This window comes from Saccopteryx bilineata, chromosome X, assembly GCF_036850765.1.
Source record: "Saccopteryx bilineata isolate mSacBil1 chromosome X, mSacBil1_pri_phased_curated, whole genome shotgun sequence".
Taxonomy (NCBI): Eukaryota; Metazoa; Chordata; class Mammalia; order Chiroptera; family Emballonuridae; genus Saccopteryx; species Saccopteryx bilineata.
Genome location: NC_089502.1, coordinates 39,338,308 through 39,357,610, shown reverse-complemented (window position 1 = coordinate 39,357,610; position 19,303 = coordinate 39,338,308). Strand labels below are relative to the sequence as shown.

The 19,303-nt window shown below is 35.5% G+C and overlaps 1 protein-coding gene across 7 annotated transcripts in view; it reads left to right on the top strand.

The window, feature by feature from the left end:
* The window catches only part of PAK3 (p21 (RAC1) activated kinase 3), a 284,659-nt gene that overhangs the window by 225,112 nt on the left and 40,244 nt on the right, over nt 1-19,303 (top strand). For all 7 annotated transcript variants that reach the window (XM_066249398.1, XM_066249391.1, XM_066249395.1 and 4 more), the window contains 3 exons: nt 489-552; nt 17,504-17,552; nt 17,852-17,964. In XM_066249398.1, the coding sequence (XP_066105495.1) occupies nt 489-552; nt 17,504-17,552; nt 17,852-17,964 (226 nt within the window). The remainder of the gene's footprint in view (nt 1-488; nt 553-17,503; nt 17,553-17,851; nt 17,965-19,303) is intronic.

Sequence of the window (19,303 nt, the reverse complement as noted above, 5' to 3'; positions counted from 1 at the left end):
TAAGCATGAATCTCATTACTTTATGATTAAACTTTGTTCCCATCCCCATCCCCATTGCCCCTAGCACAGTACTAGGTTCATAGTAATTGCTTAATAGCTATTTGTCCAGCATAACTGAATGTAGTGGTACACTTAATTTCATTCCACTTCAGAAAAGGTAGTGATTTTATTAATGGTGTGTACAAGTTCTTGGATGTTTTTATCTTCTAATCTACAGTATCGTTTTATGGGTACTTTTAGTAAATGTTGATTTAGGACCAATCTTTTATGTTTCCCAAATGTCATTAATTTTGAATATAAACAGCATGGAGTATTGCTATTTGTCACTACAATAAAATGTATCATTATCTGTATAAATTACAGAAATCATATAGAAATATTATTCTAATATTTTGTCATTGACTCTGGCATCTGAATTTTTAGAATTATGTAAAGGAAAGTCAATCAGTTTTAACTTTTCTCTCTCCCTCTCCTCCACCCCTACTCAGGAAGCATTGTGAGTGTTGGTGACCCAAAGAAAAAATACACAAGATTTGAAAAAATTGGCCAAGGGTAAGTGACTGTTATTTAAACTATCAAAACATACGTACCAAATATATACATTGAAATTCAATAGCATGTTGAATTTCTGGTAAATTATGTTTTGTATTTCCTGGATTATATTCATGTTTGCATCCTCAATGGTGGCCTTTCTGGTTAGTTGTTAATTAACCAAGGACCATATACTGATGGAATCTTCACTATTGTTGGGAGACATTGAATTTTTTAGAGATATTTTGACCTCATATAGTTAGAAGTTTCAAACTAATTTCTCTAGAAAAGCAGTAGGGTTATTGAAAAACTTTAGTTTGTGTGAAAACCCCCCTTCCCCCTGTCTCCTCACATCTATATGAATGTTATGCTTAAGATCCTATTTCCTTGTCAAACTGGAAAGCCACAGAGTGAGGGTAGGGAAAGTCTTTATTGAATGATCTAGATGTGGGCAGAGTTGACTATCTGAGTAAAGAGGGAACTGATCAGTAATCTCTAAAAGAGATGGCATGCATTGTTTTCACCTATTATACTCATTAAGAATTAAAGATTCCTAGGCCCCACTGTCAGAGACTTGATTCAGAAGTATGGTGAGGAGACTACGAAACTGAACTTTGGAAAAGTTCTTTTAATAATACTGACGATTAGTTAGGCATGTGAACCACACATCTAGGTCATTCATCAGAACTAAAGGAAGGAGTTACCAGTTCTACAAGTCAGCTGTAATTAAGTATGCTTCTCAGGCTTCGCTGTGAAACTAAGTGGGAGGGATAGAGTGGGCAACAGCATTTGAGACAAAGAAAAATTTTATTTAAAGAGAAATGAAATGTTCTTAATAGTTGTCCTTAAATGTAGAATGGAACAAGATATTTAGGTGCACCAATGACTGTTTTCCAGAGCCAAAATAGAACCTCAGAGGTCCCCTGTATGAGACAGGGAATAACTGCTACATCTAATGTGCCTGCAAAATGGTGATCCCCTACAGCCAATAGAATTTGTTTTAGATTAAAAAAATATAATATTTTTTCAAGCACTTCACTTTTTTTCCTTGAATTCTTAAGTTCAGAAAATTATATATTGTATATAAGCTTGACTATTTTTCATAATTTTTGTATTTTATATATTTCTTCCCCTAGCTCCTGCACTAACATTTCTTTTGAATTTGCAAAGTTATCTTCTTGAGCAATAAGGGAAGCATTCATTATATTTTGGCTAGAGGGAATCAAGATGAGAAGACTGAGAGGCAGGCAAAAACTTTGGGAAAAATGTATAGCCAAGCTTCTTCCAGTAGAAAACATAATGGTGCTTCATTTCCAGGAGGCTAAAATATATACCTATTTGTGTTTTTTACTCTTTCTTTGTCATTTGATATCATTAATATTCTCACCTATTCATAAAAAAAGTGTTTTGTGGTCTCTAGTGGCCCCCATCACTTAACTAATCAAACAGTATGTCTGCCTATTTCTCTGTAACAGTGATCCAATAGAACTTTCTGTGATGGTAGAGGTGTACTATATCTGAGCTATTCTATATGGTGGGCACTAGTATGTGTGGCTGTAGAGCATTTGAAATGTGTCTAGTGCAAATGAGAAACTACTTATTTAAATTAATTTATATTTTAGCACACACAGAGATAGGTATTGATGGTGTGAGCCCTCAAGGAACTTAAAGCACACTATGATAAGTGCTTAACAGAGGGCTACATAGAGTGCGAGGAGAATGTGAAAATAAGCCTACTCAATTCATCAGCAGGGCTGACTTCTATAGTCATTATTTCCCACCTGGAGTTTCCCTTCTTAACCTCTGGTGAAATGGTAGTTTTACTTAAATAAGGAAGCCATACCTTCTCATGTTCACATGCGAGCCTCACTAACATTTTTCATGTCCAAAGGTAAACTCCACAAGGCAGATTGTAAAAACACAATAGTAGTAGAAAGTAGGTTTGGAAAGTAAGTTGGTTAACAGATTTATTTTAATCAGGGTGAGTCTTGGGTGATGGTAACAGTAAGAAAGGATACATAGATTAATACAGAAGTAGCATTCCAGATCTTTGGTATCCAATACAGTAATCATGTGAATATTGAGCTCCTGAATGGATGGACCTGATTTTTAAAAATTAGGATGAAAAGAGGGTACAAAATATCAATAAATTTTATATTGGTTATATGTTGAAATTATATACATATATAGTGCTTAAAATATATTAAGTTTAATTTCTCCTTTTAAACTTTTAAAATATACAAGCTCTCGGAAATTTGAAAATATGGCTCACATTATGTTTCTAATGGACAACACTGCTCTAGTCGTAGGTTTAAATACAGGAGCCATTTATTTATTTATCTGTTTATGAAGTGAATTTTTTAGAGTTGTATTTTGGGGAATGGGGAGTGGAAAATATTATAATTTTGTTTTGATTATTCATTCCCACTAAGACCCAACTAAGCCAAAAATAGCACTAAATTTAAAAAAGGAAAAAATAAAGTGATGGTTTCAAATATCTCCCAGTTACCTAGTAATGAAGCAAGACTGATTTCTCCAAGAACAAAAATTAGACCACCCAACAACTTTGCTTATCAAAAAGTTCTCCCCTCCTGGTTATTTATGCTTCTGAACTCTGATAGGTCAAAAGGAAAGTTTTCTTTTTCTGCATACATTTGTAAGCCTTTATAATTTAAAAAAAACTGAAACAAAAATCCTGCTTGCTATTGCAGAAAGGTCTGTTTTAAATTTCCAGTAAGTTCATCGTTTTAAAGAATAATGAAACCAGCAGATAGTTTACTCATAAGCCCAATTCAATTTTTAAATAAGTCCTTAGAAGGTAGGAAGTCTGTTTTATTCCTCACTTTGTCTTTTACTGTCTCGCATATGCTTTTATACTTAGTAGCTGCCCCCCCCAAAAGAACCCAACATTTTTTACAGTTTCATTCCACAGCAATAGTTTATTTGACCAAGGTCAAAGACCTACACAGCGTCTTCTATCTCCCTGGATCTGTTTTAGCCTCAATAAATATTTGTTGAACTAATGAGAAAGTTTCTCTTTCTAGCTCTCCCTTTTTCCCTTTTCTCTGTGTCTGTATTTTCATGTATGTACACATGTATATATGTATGTATGTGTGTGTGTGAAACAAGAAACAACTTGCTGTTTCTGTATTCCTTTGGGTATATTTTTGTGTGCTACAAATCTGTCTTTTTCACTTATCTTCAACTTCCACTGTCCATTTTCACACATACACACACACACATATACATACACACACACACACAACCAAAATGGTCATAATATAAATCAGGATGTATTTTAAATAGCTTTTAATATAAAATCTATTAAATCTATTTAGTTACTGTAATTTAATTACTTATTTAACTTAGTAAATTTTTGGTTTTAAATATCTGTTTTCTGTTCTGAAGTTTTTACATGAGTGATCAAAATATTGACTTAATTCTCTGTGGACCATAAAAATACCACTTAAATTAATTTTCCTTTTACTTAAACATTCTCAGTGGATTTTCTTCATGAATGATAGGCTTAAGTTAGGCAAACTAACCTTTACTCTCAATATATAGAATTTTTATTTTATTTTTATTAAGTCTTTTTTTATAATCTTCCTTTTTACCTATTATAATGGTAACATTCAAACCTGTGGCAGTTATCATTTGGTACTAGAAATAGTCATCCCCAGTATTCAATTTTCAGCTTCAGGGAGCATAACAGCTTATTTTGGGAGCTGGATTTGTGACGAACCTCTCCATTAATCACTCTCGTCTACTTGGAAAACTAAATTTTTCCAGTATGGGTTTCTGCCATCCCAACATTCAGGCTTAGAGCCAAGGTGTTGGACTCCATCCTTCACAAATCCTGTTCACAATTGCATGTCTAATCACTTGAGGCTGTAGCTGTGAGTGGAAGGTCAAAAATGACATTATTTCACAAAGTTTCCTGTGAAAAGTATTCTATATTTGGTCATCAAATGTAGATATTTTGAGCTGATGTATGTAACGTTTTAAAAAACAGGAAAGAAAAAAAAGGCATGGTACTTCCTGAATTATCATTAACTCAACAACATTTGTTTATCAGAAATAAATCTGGTGAGTTTTTATAATCTTCATTTTGTAGAATAGTTATATAAAAGAACTTGTTTAATAAATGGAGTAGGGTGAGACAACAAAATCAAATATTTAGGTTCAGTCAACAGCTATCATTGGCAAGTCTGTATAATTCCTGAATGAGCAGTAGCTATGTAACAGAAGACTGAATTTACTGATGTTGACAGCTGTACTCACAGATTTCTTATTAATATATTTTCATTCATGCTAAGGCCTTTCCTTAAGTGATAATGCTCTGAAAAACAGACCCTTTTTTCTCTTTCAGGTTCTTATTTGTTTTCTCATAAACATTATTATAATATAAAAAGTACTTTTGAGGAAACAACTCAAAGGAGATGATTTGGATCCAGTTTAACAAAACACTTTTTTTTTTAAGTTCAGCTAACTTTTGTTATGTGTAATAGTAGTTAAGAACCAGATTCTAGGAGTCACAGTGACCTCTATCCTCTCTCTCTTTCTCTTGTTCTCTTTCTGAATATCTGAGAGGGAATAAAGAAAAGTTGTGTCAAGAAATATGTAGGGTGCCCTTTCTTAATGCATGTACCTAATGCACATATATTTTCTTTATACATTCTTCATTGTCATCTTCATCACAGATCTCTGCCTGGATGTGCTAGCCCTAATTGATCTTTTTTATCTTGTGGCCTTCTGAATGCTACAACTTATAGTTCCACTGACATGTATATACTACTTATATCTTAGCTTGTCTAGACTTTTAAAATTGCTTGAAACTTTGACAATCATGGAGGAATAAAGAGAGAATTTTTGGAAAATTTAAAGAAAAAGAAAAAGCCCAAATTCTGAACTCAGAAGACTGTGAGTGATAAAATAAAATAGAAATAGAGGCATGGACACATGGAACTGATTGACAAGTGTCAGAGGATAGGGGGAAGAGGGAACATGAGGAAAGAAGGTGAAGGTATTAACCAAAAAATTTACATACATAACAAATGGACACAGATAACAGGGTGGCAATAACCAGAGGGAAAGGGGGTGGAGGTAAGGGGAGGAAGGCAGAGGGAGTAAAATGGGGATGGAGAAAGTCTTTGTTTGGGGTGAAGGTCATAAGATATGGGGTATAGATAGTGTTATAGTGAGTTGTACACTTGAAACCTGTATGGTTTAGTGAACCATGTCACCTCAGTGAATAACAACAACATCAACATAATATTAGAACAATTATTTTAAAAGTAGGCTGTGAACAAATTAATTAATTTCCTTAAACATCAGCTTTCTCACCTGACCAGGTGGTGGCGCAATGGATAGAGCATCAGACTGGGATGCAGAGGACCCAGGTTCAAGACCCCAAGGTCACCAGCTTGAGCGCAGGCTCATCTGGAGTGAGCAAGGCTCATCAGCTTGGACCCAAGGTCGCTGGCTTGAGCAAAGGGTTACTCAGTCTGCTAAACGCCCACGGTCAAGGCACATATGAGAAAGCAATCAATTAACAACTAAGGTGTTGCAACGAAAAACTGATGATTGATGCTTCTCATCTCTCTCTGTTCCTGTCTGTCTGTCCCTATCTATCCCTCTCTCTGACTCCCGCTCTGTCTCTGTAAAAAAAAATCACTTTTCTCATTCATAGTAGACCATGCACACACCTCCTAAGAGAGTGAGAAATGAATGAGAGAAGGTATTTAAAGTGCTTAGCACAGTATATGGCACACAGTGAACTGTTGAGTAAATACTAATTATTATTAGGGGAGAAATGTACACTCACAGCTACTATTATATAGAGCAGAGTACAATTAGTAATGTAATTACTAATAACTCTGGGGACAGAGAAGAAGGATAAATCATCTTGAGCCAGGATGAAATATGATAAAAAAAATTCTTAGAGGAGTGTGCATTTAAACAGTGACTTGAGAAGGTGTAGGATTTAACAAGTGGTCATTATGGGAAGTTTCATTTGAAGGAATCCAAATGAACTCTTGCTTCACACTGTAGGTTTCATTCACTTCGGTGAATATATCTCTAGGGCCTACAACAGTGTCTGTCATCGAGTAAAATACTCAGCAAGTATTTGATTGATGCATATTGAAAAGACCACAAAGAAAACTAGATAGAAGGTGACAGAGGACAATCTGACTTTGGGTGATGGGTATGCAACATAATTGAACGACAAGATAACCTGGACATGTTATCTTTGAATATATGTGTCCTGATTTATTGATGTCACCCCATTAAAGAAATAAAATTATAATTAAAAAAAGAAAAGACCAGAAGAACTAAGTCTACAATTGATTTGTTCACATCAGTATCCAAAGAAATCCACACATTACATGTGTTTGTGTCACTTATGTCTCTGTACTCTAAAGCAGTGTCCCTTCTTTTTCTACTACCATTGAGTTGAAGAAACTAGTCATTATGTTGTAAAATGTACCACATTCTGGATTTGTCTATTAGTTTAATTAACTTGCTCCTCTGGTCTCTATATTTCTTATAGACGGAAGGTAAGTCTAGAAGCATAATAAGGTTCAGGTTCAACTTTTGGCAAGATTTCTTCATAGGTAGTACTATGTGTTTCATACTATATTATATCAGGAAGCACACAGTGTCTGATCGTCCCATATTTTTGGGCTGAATAGATTGATCAGAAAATTTAATAAGTAATTGTCTCCTCCAATGCAAAGTTCCTGATCAGCCTTTCATTTCATGGTTTCATCTATTGGTTGTTATTACCCAAGTCATTTATTTTGTTAAAAATTACAAAATAGTTTTTTTTAATGGATAAAAAAGGTAAAAGAATTAAGAAAAACACCTCAAAGACACAGACAACAATATGGGGATTACAAGAGGGAAAGGGAATGGAGAGGTAGAAGAGTATGAAGGGCAGATAAATGGTGATGGAAACAGACTTGACTTGGGGTGGTGAACACACAATACAATATACAGGTGATGTATTATGAAATAATACACTTGAAACCCATATAATTTTATTAACCAATGTCACCCCAATAAATTCCATAAAAAATTTTAAATAAAAACTATCATGCTTTCTGTACTATCTAGGATACTTTTGTCATAAAGAACTTGACCTCATCAGCTAGAAGTATTTGTTTACCCTGAAATATAGTTCAAACAGGGAAATCAAGATAAATGTTTATTTTTTTATTTTTTTATTCGGTGAGAAGAGAGGAGGCAGAAACAGACTTCTGCATTTGTCCCTACCAGGATACACCTAGCAAGCCCACCAGGGGGTAATGCTTTGTCCATCTGAGGTATTGCTCTGTTGCTCAGCAACCTAGTTTTTCTTAGTGCCTGAGGCTGAGGCCATTGGGCCATCTTCAGGGCCTGGGGCCACCTTGTTCCAGTTGGGCCATGGCTGCAGGAGAGGAAGAGAGAGAGAGAGAGAGAGAGAGAGAGAGAGAGAGAGAGAGAGAGAAGAGAGAGGAATAGGGATAGAGAAACAGATGGGCAACTTCCTGTGTGCCCTGACCCGGAATTGAACCTGGGACAACCACATGCTGGGCTGATGCTCTAACACTGAGCCAACTGGCCAGGGTAAATGTTTAATTTTTCATTGTTAATTTTCAGTGTAAAGAGTTGGTACTCAAATTACTTCCAAATTGTCCAATGAGAGGTATTTTGATTTTTTTTTAGTGAGAGAAGATTTTTTTATTTATTTAAAAATATCTTTAGCCTGACCAGGTGATGGCACAGTGGATAATGCATCAGACTGGGATGCAGAGGACCCACGTTTGAAACCCAAGGTCGCTGGCTTGAGTGCAAGCTCATCCAACTTGATGCTTTTCATCTCTCTCCCTTCCGGTCTCTCTGTCTCTCTGTATCTCTCTCTTTGTCTCTGTCACACACAAAAATATATATCTTTATAAACTTATAGGCTTTTATATTTTTAATTGTTTTATTCAATTGTATTGATATTGTTTTTGATGGTTCAACTGTCCTTTCTTTGGATAATGCAATCCGTTTTCACAGCATTAATTTTGAAAGTGATCTTTAAAAACTTATCTATGACATCTAACATGTGCTGTTATGAGGTCATACCTTTAGAAATAACTTATTTACATCCTTTTATTTCAATTCTGACAGGTACTCTTTATGAACATCCAAAGCTAGCATTGATTGAGAATATTTCAAACTAATGAATATTTCCCAAATAGAACTTTATGGTTAAAAATAAATGAATATGTAGAATTATCACATTACATGAGAAATTTTATAAAGATTTGAATATAAGGCAATTATTTTTTACTGAGGAAAAAATTTAGGAAAAAATCCTTTTGCATTTGGTCATATATGGTACATTTCTCTCTGTGTATTGTGAATATGTTTTTAATACAAGTGGTAACAAACTACCTCCTTTTTGGTTATGTGCTTATGTCTTAAAGGTTCTATATAAGTACCTTATTCTTTTTAACAGATATGTTTTGTCATTTGAATGTACCATAATTTATTTAATCAGGACCTCACTGATAGATATTTGGTTTGTTTAAAATATTTTGCTACTATAAACAAGGCTTCCGTGAAGATCTTTACAAATAAGCTATTTCATACATATGCAAATTTATTATTGAAATAAATTCCTGAAACTGGAATTATTACATGAAAGGATATGTGCATTTTTATTACCAAGTTGCCCTTTATTTTTTTTATTTTTTTTTCTGAAGTTGGAAACGGGGAGGCAGTCAGACAGACTCCCACATGAGCCTGACGGGGATCCACCTGGCATGCCCACCAGGGGGAGATGCTCTGCCTATCTGGGGCATTGCTCTGTTGCAACCAGAGCCATTCTAGCGCCTGAGGCAGAGGCCACAGAGCCATCCTCAGTGCCCTGGCCAACTTTGCTCCAATGGAGCCTTGGCTGCAGGAGGGGAAGAGAGAGATAGAGAGGAAGGAGAGGGGGAGGGGTGGAGAAGCAGATGGGCGCTTCTCCTGTGTGCCCTGGCCGGGAATTGAACCCAGGACTCCTACATGCCAGGCCGACACTCTGCCACTGAGCCAACCGGCCAGGGCCCCATGCCCTTCATTTTTAACACTCCCAACCAACAAGGTAAAGAGGGCCTGTTTCTCCACGACCTCGCCAACACAGCTGTATTCATTTATTTCGTAGAATAAAAACTCATCCTCATACTGATTTTCAAAAGGAAAAATGTTTAAAAAAGAAATTCTAACAAGAAATGATATGACAAAATAAAAGGCTATCCTGAAAAATCCATTTACCAATATAATCTATGTCTGTATTATGCCGAGTATCTTTGTTAAATATAGCATTTCTGTTTATTAGACCAGCCATGCAGCTAAATTTGTCAGAAAAGGACAATGGAAGTGTCTCTTGAAATCATTGTTTTCCTATGCATAAAGATATATATTTAGCCAGAGGAATTTTGTCAAACATCTAGATCTTTGCTCAGTAGTATAATTATATGGAATGATAAAATGATCAATCCATCAATGATTGCAAACATTTATTTTTGCAAGCCCTTAATCCCTGTTCCTTTAAATTAGCTTTAGTTCTAAGGCTTGAGAAAGTGAATATGTAAGGTATTTTTCAGACTTTTCCACTCAATGAAGAGCCCTCTTCTTCTTTCTCTAACATGAAGTTCCTGTATTGAAGTTGAATAGTTTTGAAGCTTGTTTCTCAAAGAACTTGGTGGATAGCAGCTTGTTTAAAGAACCCGAGAAAGCAGTGTACAGCATAGAACTCGGGGATAGTATTGATAATAAAACCTCTGACTTTTTTTTTCTTTGTTTAAGAAACTATGGGCAAGAGCAGAAGTAGCATCCATTGTGCTAACAAAAGTGATTCTTTGCTTAGGACTACATACCCAAAAAGTATTTGCTTCCTCATCAGATCAATTTTGGGCCATACATTAAAACACTGCTGTGAAGCACTAAATAAATGTGTGATGAAGGAGATTGGAAGTACATTAGCATTTCTGAAGAACAATGTCTATGGAACAATGGAAAATTGTTTTTGTTATCTTAAATGCACTGAGTTGTTTGCTATCCCTTGTAAAGAAAGATGATGCCACTCAATCAACCACCATTAGCAGAGATTGTGCTTTACGTTGTTTTTTCCAACCACAGTAATGAGCTTGTGTTAAACCACCTGTCTCCTTTTCCTGTCCAGTCCCACTTGAAACCAATGGTGCATACTGTGAAACAGCTGCTTAAATTTAATGTTGCAGCAAGAGTTATCTGGCCTTTCCAGGAATTAAGCTCTATAACTGTGGCCTCATTATCACTGGACTATAATACAGTGACCTCACTGGCTCCACACCCAGAACGTGTTTCAGCTCTATTTAAAATTAAATGACCATGAATATTTTGGGAAAAGTTACACATTAGCTGAAGAACAAAAAAAAAAATTCCTATTCAGATTTATAATCCATCTAGCCCTAGTTACATTCTGTGTACTTAGAAAGGGACTGAGTTGACATGATTTTACATAATTTTATTTTTTTAATTTAGTGTGCAATTTTGAGAGGGAAATCATGTAAAAGAAAGCACTGTGAATCTCTCTGTAAAGTTACTGCATATAATGGTGACATTATTCATCTCCATTCCTGAGCCCTAAAGAACATGTGTCTCAACAAAAGTAAATGTATAGTAGGTAGTATTGGACAATATGATATCTAAGTATTTTTATATCAGGTGCATTAATATATACCAAGACAATCTCTAGATAGGGGCCTAGAATTAGTAACTGTATCTCAAATATTCAGCAGATGATAAACTCCAATCCTAAGTAATTTTAGTCCAACTCCACTCTAGCTATATGACCAAATTGTAACTGAGTCAGAAAACAGAACTGTCTTGTCTAGTTATGCCAAAATAATCAAATGTACCATGTCCAGGGACAAACTAAATGGCCTTACAAGGGACATATGTACTAAGTGAACAGGAGATTAGAGATGAGAAATACAAGGGTAGGTAAAAGTAGATTTACAGTTGTTCATGCAATAATACAGTGTTTAATAAATAATAATACAAGAATAAATTCTGTGTTTTGCATATTCACAATGGTAAACCTGATTTTGCTCTCCCCTGTATTTTAGGAGGTAGCTTAACATAGTAGATAAAAATGTAGACTCTGGTAAGTATTACATGTGTACTTAGCATTGATGTAAAATGCTAAATATAACAGAACATGAAATGGTAATTAAGAGAATGGGCTGTGGAGTCAAACTAATGCATTTTTTTAGCTTAACATCTGACTGACTCACTGTGCAAGTTTCGACAAGCTATTTACTATTTCCCAGTTTCAATTCCCTAAGTTATAAAATGAAGATACTAAAACTTATCTCATAGGGTTGTATAGGGTGAGCATTAAGTGAGATCATCCATCCATCTGCAGAGAGTAAGAAGAAAGTAAGGCTCCATAAATGATACAGCCTTTTCTAGTAGCAGCAACAGTAGAAATAGGAATAGATGCAAAAAATATCATAATAATCTTCTTAAGTGTGGATTAAATCCTTGACTGTGATCTCATTAACATCAGATTTATATTTATAAGACCATTTTTTTTGTTTTCAGAGAGAGAGAGAGAGCTTGAGAGAGGACAGAAAGGGAGAGAGAGGGTGAGAAGCATCATCTTGTACTTGCTTTCACTTTAGGTGTGCATTGATTGCTTCTCATACATGCCTTGACTAGGGCTATGCCAGTGTCTCTTTGTTCAACCCAGTGACCTTGGACTTTTCATGCCAGCAAGCATTGGGCTCAAGCTAATGAGCTTGAGATCATGTGAGTGATCTCTCGCTCAAGCCAGCAACCCTGTGCTGACAAGCCCACACTTAAATTCAGCAGCCTCAGCATTTCAACCAGCAATTTCATTTTTTTGGGTCTACACTTTATCCACTGTGCCACTACTGGTCAGGCTATACTTACAAAACCTTAAAAAGGAATATTGCCATATCCTTCTGGCTCTCTCACTCTTATTTCCAGGAGGCTCTCCTTAGACCCCATTGAATTCACTAGTTCTCTTGCCCTTTTCTTTTTCTCATAGTTCATGAGCTTCCCTGCCTTTCTTTTCCTCCTCTAAATCATTTCTATGCTGGAATCAGAGTGATTTATCTAAATTATAAGTTCAACCATGTTGCTGCTTTGGCAACTACTTATGATCATGGCTTGATATTGGCTATTAAGAGGGAGCATCAAAATCAGAATGAAGATAGCTGACAAACTGATTTGTCTTGGGAAGAAAAGGAAGAAATAGTGAATTGTGTGTTTCTCCCTAGCCACTTTAAGATAGATGGCAATGTTTTCATTTGAGCATTAAGTGCTTGGTTAGGTCAAGGAGAAACTGTTGATAAAGCATGTAATGCAGTGCCAAGAACCCAGAAGTACTCATCACACTGTAATTAATGATGAGGCCAAACAGTTGAACAATCGGCTGGTTTAATATTCTTGTACCACACTATAGATTAACTGAAAATCAATCTTTTACTCAAAATTAGGAGACTTTCTTGCTTACTGACTGTGTCATCTTGGATGATATCTATTTTTCCTTGAGTCCTGATAATGCTTGATTTCTTTATACCATCTGAATAGCTGAGTCTTATAATAAAGAAATGAAAACGCTGTCATAAACAGGTATCTACCTTAGAACAATCTGGTTTCAATATAGTTGGAAAAGAGGGATAATAAGAATGAATATAATTAAATGGCATAAAAATCAAATTGTAATCTATGGGTGATGAAGATAGATGATAATGATGTTTGCTAATACTTATTGACAATTACTATATGCCAGGACTGGTTTGAAACACTCTATATATTTGATTCTCTATTCCAAAGCCACGAAGATGTTAAATTACTTACCTAGGGTCACACAACTAGGAACTAGTAGGATTTAAGCCTAGGGAGGTATTAGTAGATGGGGATGAAGATACTGTTATAAACTCATCAGTGAGGAAAGAGGGTGTTTAAAATATAAATAAGAGAAGGAGAGAGTCTCATTTATACTAATTGGAATATGGAAAAGCATCAGAACGTGGGTCCAGAGAGGAGTTAGAAGTGCTACGATGGGGTTGGAGACAAGCACTAAGTTTTATTCTGCAGGTTAATATCTGAGTATGTGCATTTGAGTTGAGGATGCTACAAAAGCTCTAAGTTAGGTCAACCAATAGCTTATTGTTCAGAGCAGTGAATTACAAATGACTAACAAAATGTTTAGTGTGAGCGGTCGAATGGGGAAAGTGAGGAGGAAGACAGTATCACCATTTTAAAATGTGAAACAAGAGTTGGGGTCAAGGAAAAATGACTCCCAATAGACAATTGCATATATGCAATAAGGTAAGGGAAAGAGTGAGGAGAAAAGCTAATATTTTATTTAATAACTGATGTCCTATAGTTTCAGGATCTTTAAACCTCTGTGAATTAAGAACTTTTGGTAATTCTATACCACAGAATATCATAAAACCCAAGATCTTGGGATTCCAGGGTTATAAATACCTTTAACAATTTTAAGACAATGGAGTGCTGGGAGGGGGGCAAAAAACCCCAAGGATTTCAAAGGTAAAGCTCTCTGGAAATGTTAAATGCTAATCTCTCTTCCAGTCCAAGTCAATCACAATTTCAGCTGCTAAGACAGTGGAAATTGACTTAGGAGGTGGAGGATGGATTGACAAAGTAGGGGAAGGCCACCTGGACAAGAATTTTGGGCCTCCCTTCCTAGGCTTTAACTAGAACAGCACCCATCTTATGTTGAGGGTGTCTGCATATGATAAGGTTTTCTTCATTTGATAGAGACTTTCCAAACTTAAAGAAAAATACAGAACCACTCAGTAAAGAAAAATAAAACATGAAACATCTAAAAAGTACTCTAGTAGGCTTTGTCTTTTTTGAAAATAGTGATGGACATTAACAAGAATGGTTTGATTGGGAAATTGGAATGAGCCAACCAACAACCTAGCAAATTAATCATCCTCTATCATGAAATCAATAACAGCAGCAGCAACAACAATGACAATAATAGCAGTTACCATATTAGGTGTCAGTTCTGATCTGGGCATAGAGCTAAATGCCCATGCAGATTTAATTCTCTGTAGTTCTATGAGATAGATACTTTTATTATCTCAATTTGTAGATACCATCACTTTTTTACATCTGAAAGAATTAAACAAGTGCTCTGTGGATATAGAAATAAACCAAGTAAAGGCATTTTAAATTTTCTGCATACAGATTTAAGTAATTGCTCAGGGTTTAGGCAGCTGAAATACACACCAGGTTGAGGTGATTTGTTCCTTCAAACTCAGGCAATTCTGAGTTTGGAAGGACAAATCACAAGTTGGCCCCTGAAATCAGAAATGTCTGATTGTTTTCTTCCAAAAGGGAAGAGTTTTATGTAAATTTAAGTAAAAGAATAAATGTCTCCACAGAAATACAAGTTTTTTTTGCAATTACATGTTTGCTTGAAAAGACTTTTATTATTGTTTATTCAACAAATATTTATTAAGCACCAACTATGTGCTCTGAGCTTAGAATCTCAAACATACAAAGTTGAGAGACCAATGTGTTTAATATAATCATCAAACCTAAGGAATTTCTGAAATTACCAAATCCTAGTTTAAGTGGCACCTATTGATTAAATGTAATTTCTCAGTCTAATTCCAATAGATATTTAAATACCCATGCAGAGAGACAAGAACAGTAGTTTGTAGATTCTATATCATGGAATTAAAGGACCTTAAAAAGTAATACATTCCCTATATATTGCAGGTCAGAGAGTCAGAAAGGCTTGGGTTGTAAAATATATAACTTTGGACAAGTTTCTTAACCTCTCTGAGCCTCAGATTTCTTATCTATAACATGAGGATAATAGCACTTGCCTTATAGAAATATGGTAAGGATTGCATAAGTTAATTTATATGAAGTTCTTAGTGCAGTGTCTGACACACACAATATGCTTAATATATATTTACTGTTATTGTGATCATTACTTTTCAAGTGAGGGGACTGAAACACAAGGAGGGAGAGTGAGTAGCCCAAGCTTATGTAACTTGTTAATGTTAGGACAAATATTAGAACTCAAAACACTATTAATACCCAAATATTCCCTATAGCACACCACCCATTTTATTCCTTAGGAGCAGGTAATATAAACTTAATAAAAACTTCCTAGGCCTATGATAAATATTTTAGCTTATCCAGAGAGAAGAATGACAAAGAAATAGCTGACATGACAAGAGAATTTCTGGAGAGAAATAAAAAAACAGAAAAAAAAGAAAAATGAAAGAAAGAAAGAAAGAAAGAAAGAAAGAAAGAAAGAAAGAAAACAAAACAAAAGAAAGCAAGGAATAAATCGAGAAGAAATGAGAAACTACAATTACCAGGAAGTTTAGATAGCAATGTTGGACCATTACTATGGCTGGTGAATCACAGAACTTATCTTTGTCCTAATTCCTTTATTTACCGCAAACATTTCCACAAAAAATGACTAGGTTTTTCCTTTTTCTTGGAAAAGGAGGTAAGGACGTGGTTCAGAATATCTAAGTGTTTCACAAACATTACAATGAATTCAGCTTTACTGGACAATTTCTATTTGCAAAGTAAAAGAACCCTGCAATTGAAGTTAAAATGGAAGCATGAGTACTACCAAGAGTTAAGAAATGATAGATTTTAAAAAAAAAGAAGAAATGATAGACTTAAAAAAGATATTAGACTGGATTTTAACCTCATAGTAGAAGCTATTGAGAAATTTATCAAAGAAAAATGGCTTACCATTAAAGCCATATTGTGATTTGTTTGTGTAGTTATAGCACAAGATAAGTACAGCACTGAGAGTGATTGATTTGTTAGATGAAGGTATTCTAAAGGATTAGAAATATATTTCCTGACTAAGTGGTGGTGCATTGGATAGAGCATTGGACTGGGACACAGAGAACCCAGGTTTGAAACCCCGAGGTCCCTGGCTTGAGCACAGGCTCATCTGGCTTGAGCACGGGGTCACTATTGGCTTGAGCATGGGATCATACACATGACCTCATGGTCACTGGCTTGAGCCCAAAGGTCACTGGCTTGAAGCTCAAGGTCGCAGGCTTGAGCAAGGGGTCTCTCACTCTGCTGGAGCCCCCCAGTCAAGGCACATGAGAAAGCAATCAATAAACAACTAAGGTGCCACAACGAAGAATTGATGCTACTCATCTCTCTCCCTTCCTGTCTATCTGTCCCTGTCTGTCTCTCTCTGCTCTGTTACACACACACACACACACACACACACACACACACACACACGAACTAGAAATATATTTAGAAAGCCACTCTGTCCATACACTAAAATTTAATGATTAATTTAGCCTGACTTGTGGTGACACCGTGGCTAAACCATCAATCTGGAATCCTGAGGTCACTAGTTTGAGGCCCTGAGCTTCTCTGGTTAAGGTACATACAAGAAGTAACTACTATAAGTTTATTCTTCTGCTCCTTCTCCACCCTTTCTCTCTCTCTCTCCTCTTTCTAAAAGCAATAAGTAAAATCTTTTTAAAAAATTAAATTAATTGGCTAAGAAAAAAAAAAGAAAAAGAAAAAGATATATACGCTTTCCTAAGCTGCACTTCTGTTTAGAGAACGCAGTGTTGGTTGGTGCAACTTTTAGAAAGTATTTAAAATGTTCCAGGAGGTTCCTAAAAGGAGCAAGGCCATTTTGCTCAGTTTATTACTGTGTAGTGCCATGGCACACAGACTACTGCCAAGAAGTCTGACTGCAGTTCCTAGCCCACCAAAAGAGATATGTCATGATTATTTCAGATATAATTACTATACACAACAGTTGCTACTTTTTTATTTCATCCTTTAATCCAATTTACTGATACCCCTCTCCTAAAAAATAATTATATTTATGTCAAAGAGAATATATTGACAGCACTTTAATTGCTTATTCAGTTGATAATTTTTCCTTTCACAGGGCATCAGGTACTGTTTATACAGCATTAGACATCGCAACAGGACAAGAGGTAAGTGCTGATAATATTAAATACTTATTTTTATATTATTTTATTCAGATTGATCAGATTTCCTCTTTGATGGCATCTGCACCTAAAAAAATGGGTAGCACTGAGTTGATATTGGAGTTTTCTTTATTGGTGTCCAAAGTGTCTGATGTGCATAGTTTACTCATGATTAACCACAGAAACGGGGACTGTGTTTGGAGAACCAAGAAAAAAGCTTAGTAAGGTAAAGAATTTGTATACCCCAAAATATGGATGTTTTTAATCTAATAATCACAATTTATTCTTATATTTTAATCATTAAGGTGGCCATAAAGCAGATGAACCTTCAACAGCAGCCCAAAAAGGAATTAATTATTAATGAAATTCTGGTCATGAGGGAAAATAAGAACCCCAATATTGTTAATTATTTAGATAGGTAAGTGTTCTCTCTAACTATGTATTTGTTTTCTTCATGTGATGTCATTTGCTTAACAAATTATTTTATTTTTGGATCTATTTAGCATCTGTTCTATAAATATTTCTCAAATGCTACAAAATAATAGAGTATCAGATTTATTGCTAAATTTGCACCCCCTTATCTTTGTCCAAACATCAAACATTTTATGGTCTTGCTTCTAAACATGAAGAGTTTGTATAATTTCCTTTTGAGGATCATGACTTCTGTTGGTAAGAAATAGCCTAAGCAGTGATCAGCAAACTCATTAGTCAACAGAGCCAAATATCAACAGTACAACGATTGAAATTTCTTTTGAGAGCCAAATTTTTTAAACTTAAACTATATAGGTAGGTACATTCCTTATCGAGGTAGCGCCCGCATGTGGTATTTTGTGGAAGAGCCACACTCAAGGGGCCAAAGAGCCACATGTGGCTCGCAAGCCGCAGTTTGCCAACCGGGGGCCTATTGCATATAGGAGAGAACTGTGGTGCATTAAACATTTCATCAATCTTTGAAGCTAGTGCAGTCTGTGGGTGTCTAAGAGAGAAAGGCTATCTACAATGGTCCCACTTTAATGGTTGCTTTGTGATTAACTGAGAGTAAGGCCTAGGGAATTGAGACTTGAATCTCAAACCTTTTCCTTAGAACAGGTAATTAATGTCTCTTTCATCAGTGGTATTAGCAGTGAGATATAAATAGGCATTTAAAGAGCATCAACTCTTCACTGTGGTTAACATCTGTCTCAGTCAATTTCAATAAGTGTTTATTTAGCACTGCTGTGTTGTGTACTCTGGAGGTACAAAGGAAATAAGACTAGGCCTACAACCTCAATGAGCTTAAGAGCTTGCTTTCTGTGTTTTGTGCCAGGTAGAAGGAGAGGAGAGGGAGGCAAAGAAAAGAGGGTCAAATTTTACAGTAGAAATCAGTGTTTCATAAAGTGTCACAACTGACTTCTATGAGAACTGATACCTCAGCACAATAAATCCACTGCAATCATGAATCTCTTTGACTTAGTGGCTGCTTGAAACCTTTTCAGTAATCGATTCAGTAGAATGAAAAATAATGCCAAGATTTGAGTAAATATTGTATAAATCTGTATGCCGTGGGCCAATTCAGTCCAAGAAGTCAACATTGTGGCTTGAATTATCCAAAAGGGCTATTCATTGATCCTGTCCATTAAAACTAGCTTTTATATGGAATGTAGTTGTCAGTTTCCAAAAGCCACCTTGCTCTTTTCCTACCTCCATGGTGCACAGTCATATCTGATGACCTTTTCATTTCCATGTATATTATCTCCTAATGTTAAGTAAGCGTCTCA